The following is a 22,080-nucleotide window of genomic DNA, read 5'->3' as shown; positions in this document are numbered from 1 at the left end:
CATTCGGGGAGGATGATCCATCTCTCAAATTCAGGGCTGCTCTTGTCTATTGAGATTCTGTCTCAAAAAGAAATAAACAACCAAACTAAATAAATGTTCTGTTTTTAAATATTTAAAGGCTGTATTATGTGACTATGTACATGTGTCTGGTACCCACAGAGGCCAGAGGTCCTTTGGAGCTGGAGTTACAGGTGGTTGTGAGCTGCCTGGTGTGAATGTTGGGATCCAAACTGGAGCTCTCTGTAAGAGCAGCAAGTCCTCTTAGGCACTGAGCCACCTCTCCAGTCCAGTAAGGGTTATTTTTGAGATAAAAAGTGTTCAGGAAAAAATTCTTCAAAATAATGTGGCATTAGAAGTAGAATTATTATTATTTTTTTTAATATTTATTTATTATGTATAGAATATTCTTTCTGTGTGTAATGCCTGAAGGCCAGAAGAGGGCACCAGACCTCATTATAGATGGTTGTGAGCCACCATGTGGTTGCTGGGAATTGAACTCAGGACCTTTGGAAGAGCAGGCAATACTCTTAACCGCTGAGCCATCTCTCCAGCCCGAAGTAGAATTATTTTAATGTGGTCAAAAGTTTTTCTGATGTACAGACTCAAGTTCCTCTAAAAACATCAGAAAATTCATACAACTTTTCTTGTAATATCTTTGTAAAAAATAAATATAAGAGATTTAATCTAAATGCATGCCAATTTAATACCCGGTTAATTACATTTAATACTTCAAGAAAGGTGATTTGCTTTAATAGGCATGAAATAACTGGTAGGTTATTGTTCTATTTTCTCTAAAAATCTATTTTACACGACAGCCAAGACTACATAGACCCTGTGTCAGAAAACCACACAACATGAATCCCAGCCATTAGAGCTCTGCCCTTTCCATTACTCGTCTTCAAATACATGTAAGTTCCAAATGCATTTTCGAAGGATCCAAATTCAGAGTGTGCACCTGCTTAGAGTGCATTAGACTGTGGAAATTTTGTTTTCTACCAATTCCCAGTGGTTTTTGACCCTTGCATTACATTTTTTTCCATTAGCTTTGTTGAAGTACAGTTGACTAATAAAAATTGTACATGATTGATTCACACGTCTGTGATTCCAGCACTTGGAAGAGGGAGGCAGAAGGAACTGAAATTCAAGGTCATCCTTGGCCACATAGTAAATTTGAAATTCATCTGGGCTGCTTGACACCCTGACCAAAAAAGAAATCTACAAACAAACAAAAAATAGCAACCAAAACCACCCAATAACAAAACCCTACCACCAGGGTCAGGGAGACGACTTTGTAGGTAAAAGCATCTTCCACCAAACATGACAATCTGAGTCAGAGCCCTGGTGCCTTCATGGCTGAATGAGAACTGGTTCCCTGAAGTTATTCTTTAACTTTAACACATGTACCATGGAATGCATAACCCTACCCACATATACATACACTCCATAAAAGTAAGTAAAATATTAAAAATTCAAAATTAAATATACAATGTGTTATATGATACACACACATACATAGTGATTTCACAATCCATTTAATGTGTCCATCACCTCATATGCGTGCCTATTTTTGTTTATAATACAAACAAGTTTTTTTTTAAAAAAAGATTTATTTATTATGTACACAGTGTTCAGCCTCCATGTATGCCTGCCGGCTAGAAGAGGACACCAGAACTCATTACAGATGGTTGTTAGCCACCATGTGGTTGCTGGGAATTAAACTCAGGACCTACAGAAGAGCAGCCAGTGCTCTTAACCTCTGAGCCATCTCTCCAGCCCTACAAACAAGTTTTTATTTCTTAACAAATGTACAGTACAGTATAGCATGCTGTATATAGTATGCTATCTTAATTACTGTGTGTGTGTGTATACATTTGTGGGTGCCCTGAGAGACCAGAAGAGGACATTAGATCCCCTGGAGCTGTGGTTACCTGTGGCTGTGAGCTGCCCAGAGTAGATGCTGGGAACTAAACTTGAGTCATCTGACAGAACAGCAAGCACTCTTAACTCCTAAACTATCTCCACAGCCCTGTAAAAATACTTACTATCGGCACTGTGCTGCATTTAGCGTGGAGATATTCCAAATCAGTTCTTTCCTGAGCCCCAAAGCAAAGGCCTCGTAGTGAGCGTCCTTTGGCAGTCCTCTGTTTGTTTTCAATCCTGCAGTCTATGGCTCTTGCCCCTGCCCCCAATTCCTAGCAACAGAACTCATGACCCCTTCTTAGCCTGCAGTGATGTTTGTGAGTCTTCCATAGTAGTTCACTGTGTCAGTCAGAGTCTACCCACTTGCCTGCTCTATAAGTTTGATGTTGCTGTGGAATAAATTATTACAAAAATAGCTAAAAATACTTAACACATTACACATTTGTTGGAATTATGACAGTCTCATAAAATCTATGTAGTTTTTTTTTTTTGGTTGTTGTTGTTTTACTCTTTCTCTTTGGAGGCATGCCGCCCATTTCCCAAATAAATACACAGAGATTTATTCTTACTTATGAATGCCCGACCTTAGCTTGACTTGTTTCTAGCCAACTTTTCTTAAGTTAAATTATGCTGTTTACCCTTTGCCTCTGGGCTTTTACCTTCCTCTAGTCTATATACCTTTCTTTCCTTCCTACTCTGTGGCTGATTGTGTGGCTGGGTGACTGGCTCCTGGCACCCTCCTCTCCTTTTCCTTTTCTGGCTCCTCCTCTTCCTCCTATTCTCTCTGCCTAGCAGCCCCCCCCCCCCCCATTTCACTCTCCTGACTTGCTATTGGCTGCTCAGCTCTTTATTAGAACAATCAGGTGTTTTAGACAGGCAAAATAGTGCAACTTTACAGAATTAAAGAAATGCAACATAAAAGAATGCAACACATTTTTGCATCCTTAAGAAAATTTTTCACAGCATAACCAAATGTAACACATCTTAAACAAATATTCCACAACAATTCTATACTCAAATCAAGTTTCCATTGCAGTGTGCAGTGTGTCTACTAGTGAGGGATTTTTTCATAATTATATAACTTGAAGTGGAAAGAGCTATTTTTAATCCAGCACTTTTGAAGTGGGAAGATAGACGTTTAGTCTAGATCTTTTGAGATGGGAAGATCCACCTTTAATCTGGGGCTACACCTTCAGCTGGCAGCCCACATAAAGGACACGGAAGAAGGACGCTTGTTCTCTTAGCCTGCCTGCTTTCTCTTTCACGGGCAATCCATTCTTCCACTGGCTCTAGCACCTGCTTCTTTGGGACTCCAGTCTATCCTGAAGACCAGCTCAGACATCCAGCCCCACAGACTAAAAAACTACTAGATACTTGGATCTTGTATTGGTACACAGTCATTGTTGGACTAACTGGATCAAAGCCTGTAAGCCATTCTAGTAAATCCCCTTTACACACACACACACACACACACACACACACACACACACACACACACACAGTACACACTCCCCCACTCTATCACATCTGTTCTTCGAGAGAACCCTCACACATTAAGTAACTGTCCTATAGAATTTACTGGTAAAGTATGATAATTTTGTGTTGGATCTCGCTTATAAACATCTCAGTGTTTTTGTGTTTTATTTTATTTAAAAGGAATTTGTTATTGTATGAATTTGTAATGTGTGTTTGTGGAAGACTGAGCCACAGAATGCATGCGGAGGTCAGCAGACAGCTTTGTGGGGTGGGTTCTCTCCTTCCACCTTTATTTAGGATCCAGGATATAACTCGGGTCCCTGGGCTAACGTATCCAACACTTTAACCCCTGTACTATCCCCAGGCTAATGCATGGAGCATCTTTACCCATGAACTATCTCACGGGCACCTTGTTCTCCCTTTAAATGATCCAAGCGGTTACTGTGAGGGTGAATGGCTTTGCCCCTTGACTGGCAGCCGTCAGATCTTTGCCCTGTACCTCTCTGTAGCTGCAGCCACATCAGATAGAGCAGAGACTGGAGCTGGATTAAGGGCCATTACTGCTGCCAGAAGGTGGCTTTGGATCCTGAGAGCTGGACTCACAGGCATTTGTGATGCACACAGTGTGGGTGCTGGAACCAGAGTTCTACCCTGATAGAGCAGCATGCACTCTTAACTACTAAGCCATCTCTCCAGCTCCCAAACATCTTATTTTCCTGAGCAAGGTCTCTCACTGAGTCTGGAGCTTGATGTTTTGACTATACAGATCAGCTAATGAGATCCTCTTGCCTCCCCACCCCAATGCTGGGTGTTAGGAATTTGCCACCATGCCTAGTTTTTCTGTGGGTTCCAGAGATCCAAACTTGTCCTCCTGCTTGCTCACAAGTGCATTTCCCACAGAGCCCCAAGATGCACTCATCTGATGCTTACAAGTTGAAGGTTACCGCAGGTTAATACGAAAAGAGCCTTTATTCTCTGTAACCATGCCATTCTGTTTCTGTAAGAGCAGAGAACTTTGTACAATCAAGACACTGTGATTCATAGCACAGAGTGGCCTCTAATCCGAGCCGAGGTGTTTCAGGTAGCATCCGCTGAGGATATGTGGTGTGACCAGAGGTGCAGTACAAAGTTGTGAGTTGTGTGTGCGGAATGAAGGCTTCCGTGAAGCCACACGATACAACCCAAATAACACTGTCAGGCTCATCTTAGAATCAGGTGTTTGATTTTTGATAATAGTCTGGTTATTAAGTGTTCAGAAATTTTTGGCTATCTCCATACATTTTGTGACATTCATTTGTAGTTTAGACCCACAGTTGATGAAGCTTTTGCTTAAGTCTCCCCGTCTGTTTTGGCGGGACAGATGGCACAAGGCAGTAGAGTTGTCTTTAGGAAACAATTGAAGAGGGAGTAAGACTCCAATTGCTGTGGCCTGTCAGTGCAGGACCGGGCATCTTCCTACTTAGGAGGAGAGCAGCTTCCACAGCTGCAGCCCAGGTAACAGGTGACCTTTTAAAGTAGCTGTGGACAGTTTCGCCTGTCTGAATATCGAGCTCAAGATCCTTGGCTCCGTGTTCTCAATCAAATGATGGCAATCAGGAGTCAATTGCCAACCTTCTCTCCCTTGTTAGTCATTGGCCCAGGAAGCACATAACGGGACTTTAAGCTCAGGAAGCTGGCGGCTCTGGAAACAGCAGGAATCTCTGTGGCTGCAGGTTTGTGTGTGGGTCAGTCAGACTGGAGCTGTCTCTGCTTGGCTCCTGCTGAAGCAGCCAGGAATTGCTGCCTGTGATGTAAACCCCTGCTGCCAGCAAAGTGGGACACTCTCAGGATCCGAAGACACCTTGTATGTTGCTCCCCGCCCCGCCCTCCCCTACTCCCTTGCTCTCTCCCACTCCCTCGCTCTCCCCTCTCCCCCCCGCCCCCCAGGTCCTCTGGAAGAGCAGCCAGGGCTCTTAACCACTGAACCATCTCTCCAGCCTCAGACATGCTGTTTTGATGATAGATCACACATCCCCTTTCCCTTCTCCTCCAGTTCATTGCTCAGGCACTTTCCCCTCCTTTCCTTCTCTTTCCTAGTGGTCTTCAGCAGGCTTGTCATCTTGAATTCCACCTCTCTGAGGATGAACCTATTTTGTCCCTAGTCTCTCTCTGTGCTCTTACCTGGACTAGTATAGTAGGTCGTTCTTCAGTGACAGTGTCCTGATGGGGAGGTGCCAGGAGATAAGAGAGAGGGAGAAGACAGGCGATAGAGAATATAAAATCTGGGGTTGGGAGGCCTTGTACAAACTGTGTCTTCTGCCAAGCAAGTTTGTTAAGAAGTAGGGCCTCTCATATACTGTTAGCAGGAGGGAAATGGCCACTCTCAGTAGAGAGCTAAATCACACAATGATGGCAAAGAGAACACAGAATACCTCAGTCACAGCTGTCTTTGGGGCAATAATCACAGCACAGGGGGAAGAGTCGGCTCCCAGAAGCTGCAGCTTTGACACCATTGATACCTCCAAGGCACTGGCTCCAGCCTCAGGTGGCCCTTGCCAAGTCTGTTTCTGGACACGGACACAGAAATAAATTTCCCTTTGTCCTTCCATCCAGGCCTCTGAGAAAGTCTCGGGTTGATCTGGCTCCCCACAGTGTCCTGCATAGCAGCTCTGGTACATTTCTCTTGAACTATTTCTGACATTAGGTAATGGCAATCCTGTTCCTTCTGTTTGCTGAGTCTCCCTGGACTTTGTCCTCAGCTCCTACCTTCCATTCTGCACATGGGCAGAACCTGTAGATCACCTGAGCCTTCTCCCCAGCACTTATGCTGTGTCTCTTTTGAAACAGAGTTTCTTGTAGCCCAGGCTGGTCTTGAACTTGTGATCATCCTGCTTCTGTCATTTGTGGGCTTGGATTAGCATTGCATTCTGTAAGGGAGCATTTGGTAGTGATCAGATGGATGATTTCAGCATCCAGACTGTGTCTGCCACTTTAAAAAATTAATTAGTAAATGGTTAAAAGGTTTTGGCTTTAATGTATTTGAAATTTTAACAAAGCAACTATTATTCACTCTGTCTACTATGATTTTATGGAAACTTGAACATTTTACAACCCATTAATAAGCAGCAACAATAACATAATAAAGAAAAAGGAATTGAGAGAGGGAGGAGGAATAGAGAGGAGGAAAGAAGAGATGAAGAAAGAAAGGGAAGAGGGGAAAGGAGGGAACTGAAGTTTCCAGTGGTTGTGAATCACCATGTGGGGGCTGGAAGCCAGACCCAGGTCCTCTGCAAGGGCAGCAAGTGCGCTTAACTCCTGCACATACTACTGCATGGGTGGCTACGACCCATGGCCCTGCACATACTACTGCATGGGTAACTACTACCCATGCCCTTGTACATACTACTGCATGGGTAACTACTACCCACGTTTTTGCACATACTACTGCATGGGTAACTACTACCCACGTTTTTGCACATACTACTGCATGGGTAACTACTACCCACGTCCTTGTACATACTACTGCATGGGTAACTACTACCCACGTCCTTGTACATACTACTGCATGGGTAACTACTATCCACGTTTTTGCACATACTACTGCATGGGTAACTACTACCCACGTCCTTGTACATACTACTGCATGGGTAACTACTACCCACGTCCTTGTACATACTACTGCATGGGTAACTACTACCCACGTCCTTGTACATACTACTGCATGGGTAACTACTACCCATGCCCCTGCACATACTACTGCATGGGTAACTACTACCCACGTCCTTGTACATACTACTGCATGGGTAACTACTACCCACGTCCTTGTACATACTACTGCATGGGTAACTACTACCCACGTCCTTGTACATACTACTGCATGGGTAACTACTACCCATGCCCCTGCACATACTACTGCATGGGTAACTACTACCCACGTCCTTGTACATACTACTGCATGGGTAACTACTACCCACGTCCTTGTACATACTACTGCATGGGTAACTACGACCCACGTCCTTGTACATACTACTGCATGGGTAACTACTACCCATGCCCCTGCACATACTACTGCATGGGTAACTACTACCCACGTCCTTGTACATACTACTGCATGGGTAACTACTACCCACGTCCTTGTACATACTACTGCATGGGTAACTACTACCCACGTCCTTGTACATACTACTGCATGGGTAACTACTACCCATGCCCCTGCACATACTACTGCATGGGTAACTACTACCCACGTCCTTGTACATACTACTGCATGGGTAACTACTACCCACGTCCTTGTACATACTACTGCATGGGTAACTACGACCCACGTCCTTGTACATACTACTGCATGGGTAACTACTACCCATGCCCCTGCACATACTACTGCATGGGTAGCTACGACCCACGCCCTTGTACATACTACTGCATGGGTAACTACTACCCACGTCCTTGTACATACTACTGCATGGGTAACTACTACCCACGTCCTTGTACATACTACTGCATGGGTAACTACTACCCACGTCCTTGTACATACTACTGCATGGGTAACTACTACCCACGTCCTTGTACATACTACTGCATGGGTAACTACTACCCACGTCCTTGTACATACTACTGCATGGGTAACTACTACCCACGTCCTTGTACATACTACTGCATGGGTAACTACTACCCACGTCCTTGTACATACTACTGCATGGGTAACTACTACCCACGTCCTTGTACATACTACTGCATGGGTAGCTACGACCCACGTCCTTGTACATACTACTGCATGGGTAACTACTACCCACGTCCTTGTACATACTACTGCATGGGTAACTACTACCCATGGCCTTGTACATACTACTGCATGGGTAACTACTACCCACGTCCTTGTACATACTACTGCATGGGTAACTACGACCCACGCCCTTGTACATACTACTGCATGGGTAGCTACGACCCACGCCCAACTTTTTATGTGAATGCTGGGGACCTGAACTTAGGTCCCTGTGTTTCTGCAGCAAGCATGCTTACCCACTGAGCCATCTCTTTTACACCTTAGTTTCTTCATGTGTGGGGCAGAAAAAGTAATATTGTCGTGGTGGTTGTTATGACCACACTAAGAAAACTTCTAGGAAAAAAAAAACACCCTGTACTACATTGCACCAAACCTCAGACACTGGTGACAAAGTGAGTTGTTATTTTAAATAACATTAAAGAAGAAACACTCAAAGAAAGGCACATCCCCATCTTATCATTTAACACAAGACTTCTTAATCTTTTTTCTACTATGATGCTTTTTTACCCAAGACATTTTGAAAGATTTATTATATGTATGTATGTGTGTATATATATATATATATATATATATATATATATATATATATATATATATATATATATATATATATATATATATATATAGAGAGAGAGAGAGAGAATGTTCTGTTTGCATGCATAGGGCATCAGATCTCATTATAGATAGTTGTCAGCCACTATGTGGTTGCTGGGAATTGAATCCAGGACCTCTGGAAGAACAGCCAGTGCTCTTCTGAACATCTCTTCAGCCCCTACCCAAGACGTGTATATGTGACCCTGGACATATAGGTATATAGAATGGGCATACAAACTCAACACTTACTGACAGTAAATCACAAAGAAACTTATTTTAAAGCAATTCTTTGATATTTCTACCATTAAAGATGAAAGACAATTTTCATATGAATGGGGTGGATGTACTTGTCCATCTTAATACAATTCAATTAAGAAAGACTATCCTAAAAAAAAAAAAGAAGTTGATGCCGACATGCTGGGCAACGATGGCAGGAAAATACTAAAGTCTTTGTTTTCCTACAATGAAGCCGTTTGATTTTCTACAAGTAGAAAACTTCATACATAAGTAAAACACTGCAGTTTCCGTGCCATAGGTTTCCCGCCTACGCTGAGCTACTTAGGCAACATTTGTTTGAATTGCCTGGCGTGGTGGCGTTTGCAGTGCCAAGCATACATGCTGTGTGCTCAGAACCAAGGCTGCAGTGAGGTCCTGTGATGATGCAACACAGGCGAGCACGGCCAGGGCATCGTGGATTTGTGACACAGCTGGTTGGACTCGGTTTGGGTTTGGGCTGTTGAGAAACTTTCTACTGTCACCACACTTCTCACAGCCTCCATATTCAGTTACATTGCCTCATATGGGTCATGGGCCACAGTCTAAGCTTTGGTTTAGAATATAGTTGATATGTTTGAAAGAGATTTTAAGAGGGTTTATTTGGGAAGATTTATTGTTATTATTCATCCTTGTGAACACATGGAGGAAGATAAAAGAGGCATAAGTGAAGATTCCCTAGCCAGGCATGGTGACTTGCCTGGGGTTCCAGCTACCAAGGAGGCTGAGGCAGGAATGTTGCTGCTTGATCCTAGGAGTTCAAGGCCAGCACATCCTCCAAATAATAACAATAATAATATTTTATTACCGTTTTAGTTACTTTCTGCTGAAGAATGTTTCTGCTCAGTCTCTGGTGTCTGTGGGATTTCCATACAATGTTTCTTTGTTATACCACACACTTTGGAGGATGTAGGATTTCTTATGAGTTCTTTATTTCTTTCTTAGTTTGTTTTTAGTATTTGGGGACTGAGCTCAGGGCCTTGTATGTAGTAAGCACATGATGTACCACTGAGCCACTCCAAGCACCTTTCATGTTGTTTGGGAACATTCTTCCCAGCCTCTGACGTTAATTCAGTGTGGCTGGTGCTCACACAGACGCTGTGGCAAGTCCTTCCTCTACCACTTGGCCATGTTTAATTGTAAGAAATCCTGAAGTCGTGAGTGAACCTGGGTCCTCTGAGGGAATAGGCAGGAACTAGAGACCTCAGCAGGGCCAGGCCTCAGTCAGTTCAGGCTTTGGTCTGGGACGTCAAAGGGAATAGGCAGGAACCTGGAACCCCTGCAGGTCTCCCAGCATGAGTCTGGGACCTCTGAGGAAGTAGGCAGGTTCCCTGTGGGTCCAGGTACACCCGAGCCTGGGACCTCCGAGGCAGTAGACCAGAACCAGAAACCTTTCCAGGTCCAGTTCCAATCCAGGGACTTCTGCAGGAGGAAATCCAGACCAGGATTTACAGATACAGGTCAAAGCAGGTAACCTAGGCCAAAGTTGCCCTGAGGTAAGGAACTCCACCTTGGGCAACAAATCCCGCAGGAGTGTAACTGAATGAGCCACCTAGGACAGCGAGGGTCTGAGGAAACACGCTCCACTGGGAACAGAAGCCAGGAGCAAATCCAGTCCTGGGACGTGGGCGAAACAGGATTGAGCCAGCGACCAGCTACAGAGTCAACCATCTCCACCGGAACAGGTACGGGGAGTGGAGTAACCACTGAGTGAGTGAGCCAGAGCCAGAGACTGCTGAGGGTCCGGACGTGAATCTGGGACCTTCAAGGGAATAGACCTAAGACAACACCCTGGTGGGTCTGGGCGTGAGTCTAGGACCTCCCAGGAACTAGGCCTGAGCCAGGACCTCTGTCAGTCTGGGCGTGAGTGAACCTGGGTCCTTCTAGGGAATAGGCAGATACCAGAGATCTCGGTGGGGCCAGGCGTGAGTCTGAGACCTCAGAGAGAGTAGGCCTGAGCCAGGACCTCTGTGGATTTAGGCATTGGTCTGGAACATCAAAGGGAATAGGCAGGAACCTGGAACCTCTGCGGGTCCCAGCATGAGTCTGGGACCTCTGAGGAAGTAAGCAGGTCCTCTGTGGGTCCAGGTACACCCGAGCCTGGGACCTCTGAGGCACTAGACCAGGACCAGAAACCTTTCCAGGTCCAACTCCAATCCAGGGACTTCTGCAGGAGGAAATCCAGACCAGGATTTACAGATACAGGTCAAAGCAGGTAACCTAGGCCAAAGTTGCCCTGAGGTAAGGAACTCTACCTTGGGCAACAAATCCCACTGGAGTGGCTCTTAATGAGCCCTAGGACAGAGACAGCCTGAGGAAACACGCTCTACAGGGAACAGATCCAGGAGCAAATCCAGTCCCAGAAGATAACCCAGTCCCAGGATACTGGGGGATCAGGACTGAGCCAGTGACCAGATTCAGAGTCAGTGATCTCAACCAGAACAGGTTCAACTCCAAGCCAGGGACTTCTGCAGGAGGGGATCCAGACCACGATTTACAGAAAGAGATCAAAGCCAGCAGCCTAGGCCAAAGTAGGCCTGAGACAGCAAACTCCAAGGGAGCAGAGCAAAACAGAGGAGCGCTGAGCTATCTCCAGGAACAGGAGTGATCAATGGTATAACTAGAACTGTGACACTGACTGTACCACAAGGAACAACCATCTGAGCTTTGGATTCACTGGCACCTAGAAGATTATTCAAGAGAATCTCAGACAGCCCCAACCACACCTATTAGAGGAAAAGATGAATAGAAAAGGTAAGATCACACACTATACCACAAAGAGCAACACCACACCAGTAAAACCTAAAGACCCTACAAAAACAAGAACTGAACAACCCTAAAAACTGACTTCAAGAGAATGTTTGAAACTCTTAAAGATGAAATGAGAAATTCCCTTAAGGAAATGGAGTAAAAGACAAAACAAAAAATTGGAAGATATCAGCAAATCACTTAAAGAAAACCAAGAAAAAGAAATCAAACATATAAAAGAAACTATCCAGGATTTGAAAACTGAAATAGAAACAATAAAGAAAACACAAGCCGAAGGAATTATAGAAACAGAAATCATGAGAAAAAGATCAGGAACCACAGATTCAAGCATGAACAGCAGAATACAAGAGATGAAAGAGAGAATCTCAAGTGCTGAAGATACAATAGAGGAAAAAAACTCATCAGTTAAAGAAAACATTAAATCTAACAAAAGCTTAACCCAAAATATCCATGAAATATGGGACACCATGAAAAGGCCAAAACTTAGAATAATAGGTATAGAAGGAGAAGAAGTTCAACTCAAAGGCACAGAAAATTTATTTAACAAAATCATAGAAGAAAACTTTCCCTACCTAAAGAAAGATATGCCTATGAAGATACAAGAAGCTTACAGAACACCAAATAGACTGGATCAAAAAACAAAAGTCCTCTTGCCACATAATAATCAAAACACTAAACATACAGAGTAAAGAAAGAATACTAAGAGCTGCAAAAGAAAAAGGCCAAGTAACATATAAAGGTAGACCTATCAGAATTACACCTGACTTCTCACTGGAGACAATGAATTTTGCAGGAAAATGAATAGAACTAGAAAACATTATTTTGAGTGAGGTAACCCAGACACAGAAAGACAATTATCACATGTACTCACTCATAGGTGGTTTTTAAACATAAAGCAAAGAAAACCAGCCTACAAATCACAATCCCAGAGAACTTAGACAACAATGCAGACACTTAGAGAGACTTACATAGATCTAATCTACATGGGGAGTAGAAAGTAGAAAAAGACCAGATCTCCTGAGTAAATTGGAAGCATGGGGACCTTAGCGGAGGGTTGAAGGGGTAAGGGAAAAGGCAGGGAGGGGAGCAGAGAAAAATGTAGAGCTCAATAAATATCAATTAAAAAAAAGAATCCTGATGTCAGAGGTGGTAAACCAAGAACAGATTGACGTGTTCGAAATGCAAACATTGGGCACATGGGCTCTGAGACACTGAGGGTGCCAATGCCAGCAGCTGAACCATATATAAAAGTAGGAACCTGTCCAGGAACCCAACCTTTATCTGTAATAAACAGTTCAGGAAGCCTGCCTGCCTTCCTGCCTGCCAGCAGACTCCTGGGCAGCTGGATTGCTATCCCTAGTGCTTTATGAGGCTAAATAACAGCTCTACAGCAGTTAGCAGTAAATAAGAAAATGCTTCCACCAGGTGGAACTCTGTGAGCTGGAGGCCAGCCTGGTCTACAAAGCAAGTTCCGGCTAGGCGGTGGTGGCGCAAGCCTTTAATCCCAGCACTCAGGAGGCAGAGACAGGTGAATCTCTGTGAGTTCGAGTCCGACCTGGTCTACAAGAGCTTGTTCTAGGATAGGCTCCAAAGCTACAGCGAAACCCTGTCTCGAGGGAAAAAAAAAAGAAAAGAAAGAAAACAAAGCAAGTTCCAGGAGAGCCTTCCCTTCATCCCACTATACAAAGTTTCCTTTCCTCTGCCTTTGAGTCTCCATCAATTGGTACTGACTGAATTCTTTGCCATAACATTCTGTAAATATAGAGCTTTTTTTTGTTTTGTTTTTTTGTCTTTTTTTTTTTTCCGAGACAGGGTTTCTCTGTAGCTTTGGAGCCTGTCCTGGAACTAGCTCTTGTAGACCAGGCTGGCCTCGAACTCACAGAGATCCACCTGCCTCTGCCTCCTGAGTGCTGGGATTAAAGGCATGCTTCACCACCACCCAGCTAGAGACTTTTTTTTCCTCCCTTGATTGGTCTTTATTTCCACTGTTTGTAGGGTGAGCTGACATAAAATCTTTCATTCTTGCTTTCCTTTTTCTTTTCCTTTTATTTTATTTTTTTCCAAGGCAGGGTTTTACTATTTAGCTTTGGCTGTCCTGGCTGGAACTCTCACTGTGTAGAGGCTGGCCTCAAACTCACAGAATCTGCCTGCCTCTGCCTCCCGAGTGTTGGAATTAAAGGTATGTGCCACTATGCCTGGCTTATTTATTTATTTATTTTTATAACTTCTGAGGAACTAACTGTTCAGGCTATTTTAATAAACTTCTCTGGAGAGATGGCTGCTTCAGCTATGACTCCCCTCCGTGAATAGTTTTTCTATTAACATGAATAAATGATAGGAATATTGTGTTTCCACGTTTACCTACCCCTTTCTTCTTCCTTGTCTCTCTCTGTTTTCTTTGAAGTTCTAGAGGCCACATCTGACTCATCAACCACCAAAGGGAGCCTGTTCCAAATTCTCTGCCTTGGAAGCCTCATCCTGTGAGGCAGAATGGTGTTCCCTACAGGGACCCTGTCCTCCTTGCTGCTGCTGGCGGCCATCACAGGTAGGGAAGCATTGCCAGGAGACATCATTGTTTCCTGGGAGAGCTGTAAAAGCCGATTCCTGTGGCTCTGTGGCTCCTGTGGCCAGGGCCAGGCATTAAATACAATTTTGCTTGAATTCACTTGCTGCCAGACAGGACACATGTCCTTCAGGGAAGGATAGCACATCTGATCACGTGGGTGAGGGAGAACCTTCTGGCTCTTCATATACATTACAGGGGAGGGCTGGAGAGATGGCTCAGAGGTTAAGAACACTGACTGTTCTTCCAGAGGTCCTGAGTTCAGTTCCCAGCAACCACATATAATTCTCAATAACCATCTGTAATGAGATCTGGTGCCCTTCTCTGGTGTAGAGGTGTACATGCAGGAAGAACATTGTATACATAATAAATAAATCTTAAAAAAAGTTACGGGGGAGATGCAATGGTAGCCATTGTGTGTTTGAGAGGTTGGGAGTTGCCTCACCCCTGCTTCACCCCATCCTCTCTTGATTTTAGTAAGAGGGCCGATTTGTTGTGTTCAGCTATGGTAAATCAGGGTTTTCTCCATGTCTGAGATCTAGCTTTTCTCTAAAAAATAAAAGACCAAAAATATTCTTGTGATTTAAAGACTAGATTTGTGTTGGAGAAAACACCACCTCAGCTTCATGTGCTGCTTTTTGAATTAGAAAAGGAACACGTGCAGTGTATCTCATTCTCAATCCATCAGATGAAAGAGTCTTTCCATAAGAGCTGATGTTTGGCATTGTGTTGTATTTAACACTCATTTATCGTGCACAAGTATCATGGCATGTGTAGGGAGGCAAGTTTGTAGGGGTCAGTTTTCTTCTCCTACCATGTGGGTTCAGGTTATCAGTCTTGGCAGCACGTGCTCTTACCCACTGAGCAATCTTCTTGGCTCTGGCATTGTGTTATGAGACTACCAAGCTATCTACCATGCTGACATTGTACTACTGACATTGCACTAGTAAAAATCTACTCCCAGTGATCTTGTGTACAGACAGCATAAAGGTGGTTCCCGTGCATTATTTATTTCCATATGTTCCCTGTTAGAAACAATGTCTGACAGTCCTCTTGTAACTAAACATTTATTAAAATAAATTTCAATGATGAGCCCTTACTAGAAAGGAAATCCCGTGCTGCTAAGGTTTGCTTCTATTGTTTTGTCATGGAAACTAACCGACCACACACACCATGCAGTGCATGCCAGTACATGCTTGCTGTAGTGACTCTGTAGAGAGACCGAGCGTTTCTTTTTGAAAGTCTGACTAGTAGAATAAAACAAGGCATCGTGGCTCATGCCTTTAATCCCAGCACTTGGAGAGCAGAGGCAGATGGATCTCTGTGAGTTCCAGGTTAGCTAGGACTATATGATGAGATCCTTCTCAAAACAAACAAACAAAAACTTGATTGTAGGCAGAGTTTTCCTGTCCCAACTGTTGCCAAATAACTGGCAGCTGCTTCCCGACTAACTGACTCAGAGACTTAATATTAATTGTAAATGTTCAGCCAATAGCCCAGGCTTGTTACTAGCTAACTCTTACATTTAAATTAACCCATATTTCTTATCTATGCTTTATCGCATGGATCATGGCTGGTTACCTCATTTTCTACAAGTCCTGTTTCCTCGGTGGCTGGCTGGCGTCTCTTCTGACTCTGTCTTTCTTCCTCCCATAATTCTCCTAGTTTGGCTTTCCCAAATATAATTCTCACCTGGCTACTGGCCAATCAGCTCTTTATTAAAGCAACCTGAGCGACAAGTCTTCACATGGTGTAAAGGACTATTCCAAAGTACTTGATTATAGATATGTACTGAGGAGAAATGACATTTATCTGATCTATCATCAGATAGCTTGTGAGATTAAAAAATAATTAACAACACCAACAAAACAAAGATGCAGTACTTTTCTGTTACTTCTGTGATGATTTTTTTATACAAGGCCTATTGTGAGTTACAGAAACAGGAGACACAAGCAGAGAAGAACGGAATCATATGAAGAGGCAGAATGCACAGGTGAAAAGGCACATGAATAGTTGGAACAATATGTGGATAGAAAGGTCGAGGAACAGAGGGATGGGTGGATAAGAGGAAGAACAGAGGACTAGATGGGCAAGTGGGTAGGTGGGTGAGTGAGTGAAAAATGGATGAACCAGTGGAAAGACAGTGACTGTGTGGACGAGAAGGGTGACGGATGGTTGCATAGCCAGGGATGGAGGAGCCTCTGGGTTTTTAGAGTGGTTTCCCTGGAATGTGCATATACATATATACATACATACTTACATACATACACCCACGTGTGTGTGATTTTATACATATATATTATATATACACATTACGTTTTTAGCACAAAACAATAGGCTTTGGACCAGCAAGATGGCTCAGCAGGTTGAGGGGGAACTTGCTGTCAAACCCAATAACCTAGTAAGTTTATTCCCTGAGACCTACATGGTAGAAGGAAAGAGCCAACTCCCATAAGTTGTCTTCTGACCTTCATGGTACATGTGTCTGCATGCACACACAAAAGCAAATAAATATAAAGCCTTTTTAAAGAAAGGCTTCACTGTGGCATTTCATACCCATATCTCATTGTTGTAGCCCTGTTTCCTCTCCCCTCCCTCCTCCCTCCAAGTTGTGCTTTTCCTTTTTTATAAACAATTTATTTTATTTGTATGTGCATTGGTGTTTTGTCTGGATGTACGTCTTGTTAGGGTGTTAGATCTTGGAGTTACAGACAGTTGTTAGCTGCCGTGTGGATGCTGGAATTGGACCCGGCTCCTCTGGAAGAGCAGTTCCACCTCTCCAGCCCACGCTTTTCCTTTCATGTCACATATATGTTTATACATGTGAACCTAGGGGAAGCATGATGGCCTGCCAGCCTTCCCTGCATTATCCTCTGCTGCCCCTCCTCTCAGAACCTTCCTCTTCCTGTAGTTTCCCTCTACTTTCATGGTATGCGTGTGTGCAAATATGTACATGCATGTCATAAGTCCTTAAATCTAGATTCTGCATATGAACTCCGGTTCTGTTTGGTTTCTTGAGACCAGGTCCCATGTAGTTTACCCATCCTGGCCTCCAGCTCTCAAGGATGACCTCGAACTCCTGAACCTCCTGTCTCCATCTCCAAAGTGCTGGCATTACAGGTGTACTATACAGCTTGGATATTTTCTCCAACATTTATTGGCCATTTGTGTTTCTTCTTTTGAAGTTTGTCTGCTTATTAATCTGCCTTTTGGTGTTGAGTGTTGGTCCCTCTCTGGTCTTCAGGTGGCAGGTGCCAGCAGTGCAGTGCGGGGAGGACTTATTCCAACGCCATCATTTCACCTAACCTGGAAACTATTAGAATCATGCGGGCGTCTCAAACCTTCTCCGCGGGAGACTGCACGGCTGCTTGCTGTGACCTGCCCAGCTGTGACCTGGCCTGGTGGTTTGAGGGCAGCTGCTACCTGGTGAACTGCGTGCACCCGGAGAACTGCGAGCCCAGGACGACAGGCCCCATTCGGTCTTACCTCACTTTTGTTCACAGACCTGTCCAGAAGCCCGAGCAGCTGCTGGACTACGGAGACATGATGCTGGGCAGGGGTTCCCCCTCCGGAGCTTGGGGAGACTCCCTTGATGATCTCAGGAAGGACTTGCCCTTTCTAGGCAAAGACGGGGGTCCGGGTCCGGAGGAGACTGCCGAGTACCCAGATGACTACAAAGAACTGGAGCGGGGCCTCCTGCAATCCTCCAGCCAACCGGACCCCAGAGGCAGCATCGAGTACCCCGACTGGAGCCTGCTGCCCGGCAGCGAAGGAGGTTTCAATGTCTCATCTGTAGGAGACAGCTCAGATACTTCCTCAGAGAGGCTGCAGGACCCCACACCCCAGTCACTGGACCAGCAGCAGCTGGAGGCCCTGAATGAGTCCACTTGGTCCCCTACCCCGGGGTACTCGGCAGTGAGCAGCGTGTGGCCCCCCTCTGTAACCACTTTACCTGCAGGAGAGGAGATGGAGAGAGAGCCTTTACAGCTCCAAGAACAACCGAGTAATAGCTCTGGAAAAGAGGTGGGTGTGCTTGAGACGTGCTGGGGTGGGCAAGGGAAGAAACACAAGGCTAAGTAAGCTCTGCCAGACTCCTTTAGGCTAGAGGAAGCCGAGGATGAACGCCAGAGGCTAATGGGAAACAAATCAGCACTCTTTTGCGGTGCTTTCTTTCCTAAGTAGGCAGTTTGAAAAGAACAAAGATTCCCTTTCTACCTAAAAGCCCTTCTCCCTACAGATCCTCTATGGCTGTTTAATGTTAGTGATGACTTAGGCCCTGGAACCAGCATGTATGTGTACAAACACACACACACACACGCTTTAAAATTTTCCCATAGTAGACAGATGTGAAGTTTTACTCCACCATAGTTAGCCCCACCAGTCAGGTAACTAGGAAGGTGCTGGACACAGTGAAGCTGGTGGGTAGAAAGAGACCATACACCTTCCATGAAAACCCCTGGTGGTAGGAGAACGAGGGTCCCATCCCAAGTAGTCTCCACTACCCAGGAGGAGAAGGCAAGAGGCCCAGGAGTGAAGGGGTCAAGGCCCCTTTATGTACTGAGATCCAATGTCAGAAAAGAAAGACAAATGGGGGTATGACTGGGGCGGAGGGGGGGGACATTTGTTCACAGGACCCTGGGATGAATCTCCACCACTTTAACAAGTGCCTAGGGAGGGAGTAGGGGAGGGGCAAGAATCGCTGGGAGTGAAGAGATGGAATGAAATCCTGTGAGGTCAGAACTGATGGAGAACTCAGTGGCCGCATGGTTGAGAGAGAGAATGTAAGAATCTGGGCGTTTGATGGAGATCTGAAGGTAGTCAGAAGGAAGGGATTGGAGGACGTGGAGCACTTTCAGGATTCCTATTTTTATTTACCTGATTATTTACAGGCAGGGGCTCTGGCTGTGAACTCACAAAGATTTACCTGCCTCTGCCTCCTGAGCCCTGGGATCGCCAGGTTCTACTGTTCTATGCTGTGTTTAGCTACAATTTAGGGGCTTGACCACGCTAGGCAAGCTCTCTACCTCTCTAGCTCCTTTAAGACTTTAAAAGGAAAATAGTATGTAAGATTCTTGACATACTTGGGAAAAGGACTTGTAGCTTCTGCGGATAGTAAGATACGGCACAGGAGAAGGCAAGAGAGAAACTTGGCTTTTGAAGCATCTGGTTTGGGGTTTCGTTTTCAAAGCCCCAATAATAAATGCAAAAGACTGAGATGTAGCTTTCTTATATAAAAAAAGAAAGAACTCAAGATGTACTAAAGACCTAAATGAAAAGAGTTAAAACAGTGGTAACCTTGGTAACAAGGTTTAGATAATTTGGGGGGGGGCAATAATGATGCTGTGCATCTTTAATCCCAGCACTCGGGAAACAGAGGCAGGAGGATTGCTTGGGTTTGAGACCAACCTAGTTGTAAATTTCAGGACAGCCAGAGCTACATAGAGAACCCTGTCTCAAAACAAAGAAACAAAAAACTTAATAAAAATTACAAAAGATAGCCGGGTGATGGTGGCGCACGCCTTTAATCCCAGCACTTGGGAGGCAGAGGCAGGCGGATCTCTGTGAGTTCGAGACCAGCCTGGTCTACAAGAACTAGTTCCAGGACAGGCTCCAAAACCACAGAGAAACCCTGTCTTGAAAAAGCAAAAAAAAAAAAAAAATTACAAAAGATAAATTGACTTCATCAGAATTAAATACTTTTGCATCCTAAATAAGAACATCAAGAAAGAGAAGACAACCCATAGAATAGAGTAAAATATTTGTAAATTATGTATCATAACTTAACATGCAGAAATGTAAGTTTTACAACTCAGTAATAAGAAAACAACCTGACTTAAAAATTAGTGAAGGGTGAGTGGTGGTGCCTGCCTGTAACCCCAGCACTCAGGATAAATAAAATGTGTAAAAGAAGTTGAATACAAAATGTAATAATACCACCTCATGCCTATTAGTACGGCTAGAATAAAATACTAGAAAAATAAAAACAAGACTGGGTGGGGTGTCACCCAAAGTCCATAGCCCTGAGTTTTAGCAGCAGCAGCAGCAAAGCCTGACCTAGGGAGGTGTTAGCAGAGAAGCTGCAGGGCTCACTCGTGGCTGGTGGAGTGCACAGCAATGCGGATGCCTTGGGAAACTGGCTTGCTGCTCCTGAGCTCTTAAACAGTAACACATCCCATCTCCCCAGCACGTGACCAGCAGCTGCTCCTCTAGTGTGCACTTGAGAGGGATGAACACATCTCCCCATGCAAAGACTGTCACATAGCAGCATTATTCATGCCACAGCACTGCTGAAGAGAGTTTCTATAGAAAACCAATCAAGATCAGCCGTGAGGAGGGTGGAGGGCAGGTCAGCCATTCCTTCCTCTCACCCTTCCCCTTCCCCCTTGCCTCTTCTTTCTGTTTCCTTCTCTTCCTTCTCCTTTCTCCTTCTCCCTCTTCTCTTCTCCTTTCCTCTCTTCATTTTCTCTTTCTTTGAAACAAGGTCTTGCTATATAGCCAAAGTTCACCTCAAAATCAGCAATCTTGCTGCCTCAGCCTGTTGATGGTCTAATTAGGCCATTACCACCACAGAGCTCTGCCTCCTTATACCAAAGGCACTGATTCTATTCACGAAGGTTCTCACTCCCTTGACCTGACCACCTACTCTGCCTCCCCTCACCTAAAAGCTATCTCATGGCACCAATTCCATCATGAATTTGGAGGGGGTGAGCACAAACCACCCACTGCCTATATTTGTGTTGTCCAACCCAAATGAATGATTTTTCATAACAATACCCTTTGTTAATTTATCCCGCAGGTTATAACACCTTCCCATAATCCTCCCCGTGCCAGCCTGGAGTCCAGCCCAGCCACGGTAGAGAAAAGCTCTGTTCCCACAGTCCCACCATGGGACACAGAAAGCAGCATTCCAACATTTCCCACCAGTACAGTCCTTTCTGGGCTGACCCCGTCTTCTACGACTGTGTCACCTACTACTTCCAGGACAGGTAACCTTTGAAGAATACAGTTAGAAGACATTTACCACAGAGGCAGGATCTTGCAGGGACAGTGTTTAAGGCTTACTCCTCCCTTCGGTTCCAGTCTCGAGACAGATACATAACCGACACCATGCTGTGTAACCAGAGTAAAAGGTGACTGGTGTGCTGTCTTTTTCCTCTGCGGCTCTCTGAGGGAGGGGAGGAGACAGGCAGGTTAGGGCGAGCCAGTTCACATGGGAGAGTGGGAGCAACACGTGTTCTAATAGTAGTGAGGGCTGTGTATTTCTGGTTGTGTATTCTGTTGTGTACTTCAGCAAGAAAGTGTGTTCTTTGGGCGTGACTTTGAGGGGGAGACAGGGAACTGCAGAAAGCCCGTACCGGTGCTGGGAGCAGAAGACACATAGTGAGTGGGTCAGAAGGGCCTGCAATGGTCTCCAGCTTCTGAGGCTTCTCTCCAAGGGAAATCACTAGTCTTGAGAATGTTGTCTCTAAACCTCAGCACCATGAGCGATCTCTTCCATCCTGTGTGGAAGAGAAGAAAAGACTTACATAATATTTTGGAAGAACCAGAAGGAGATCAATTGGCTAGAGCTGGCTTTGTGGGTGGGGAAGGCAAGCTGGGAAGGAGTCTAGGATGGGAAGGGTTATCTGGTTCACCCAGGTGGGAAGACCTGAGCTGTGAGCAGCCCCTTTCCCTGGGGTAGGGACTGGACAGCACACAAAGGAAAAAGTGAGCTGAGCACCAG

General features: G+C 44.8%; 1 protein-coding gene across 5 annotated transcripts in view; it reads left to right on the top strand.

Moving 5' to 3' along the window:
- Kiaa0319 (KIAA0319 ortholog) overlaps positions 1–22,080 on the top strand; it is a 55,067-nt gene that overhangs the window by 2,521 nt on the left and 30,466 nt on the right. For 3 of the 5 annotated variants that reach the window (XM_075970008.1, XM_075970009.1, XM_075970011.1), the window contains 3 exons: positions 14,199–14,339; positions 17,602–18,380; positions 21,154–21,343. In XM_075970008.1, the coding sequence (XP_075826123.1) occupies positions 14,285–14,339; positions 17,602–18,380; positions 21,154–21,343 (1,024 nt within the window). In that variant the 5' untranslated portion in view covers positions 14,199–14,284. The remainder of the gene's footprint in view (positions 1–14,198; positions 14,340–17,601; positions 18,381–21,153; positions 21,344–22,080) is intronic. The other 2 variants (XM_075970010.1, XM_075970012.1) reach the window with 2 other exon arrangements.

Source organism: Microtus pennsylvanicus, chromosome 4, assembly GCF_037038515.1.
Source record: "Microtus pennsylvanicus isolate mMicPen1 chromosome 4, mMicPen1.hap1, whole genome shotgun sequence".
In the NCBI taxonomy this organism is placed as follows: Eukaryota; Metazoa; Chordata; class Mammalia; order Rodentia; family Cricetidae; genus Microtus; species Microtus pennsylvanicus.
The sequence above is the reverse complement of the archived record's forward strand: the minus strand, read 5'-3'. Positions and strand labels throughout refer to the sequence as shown.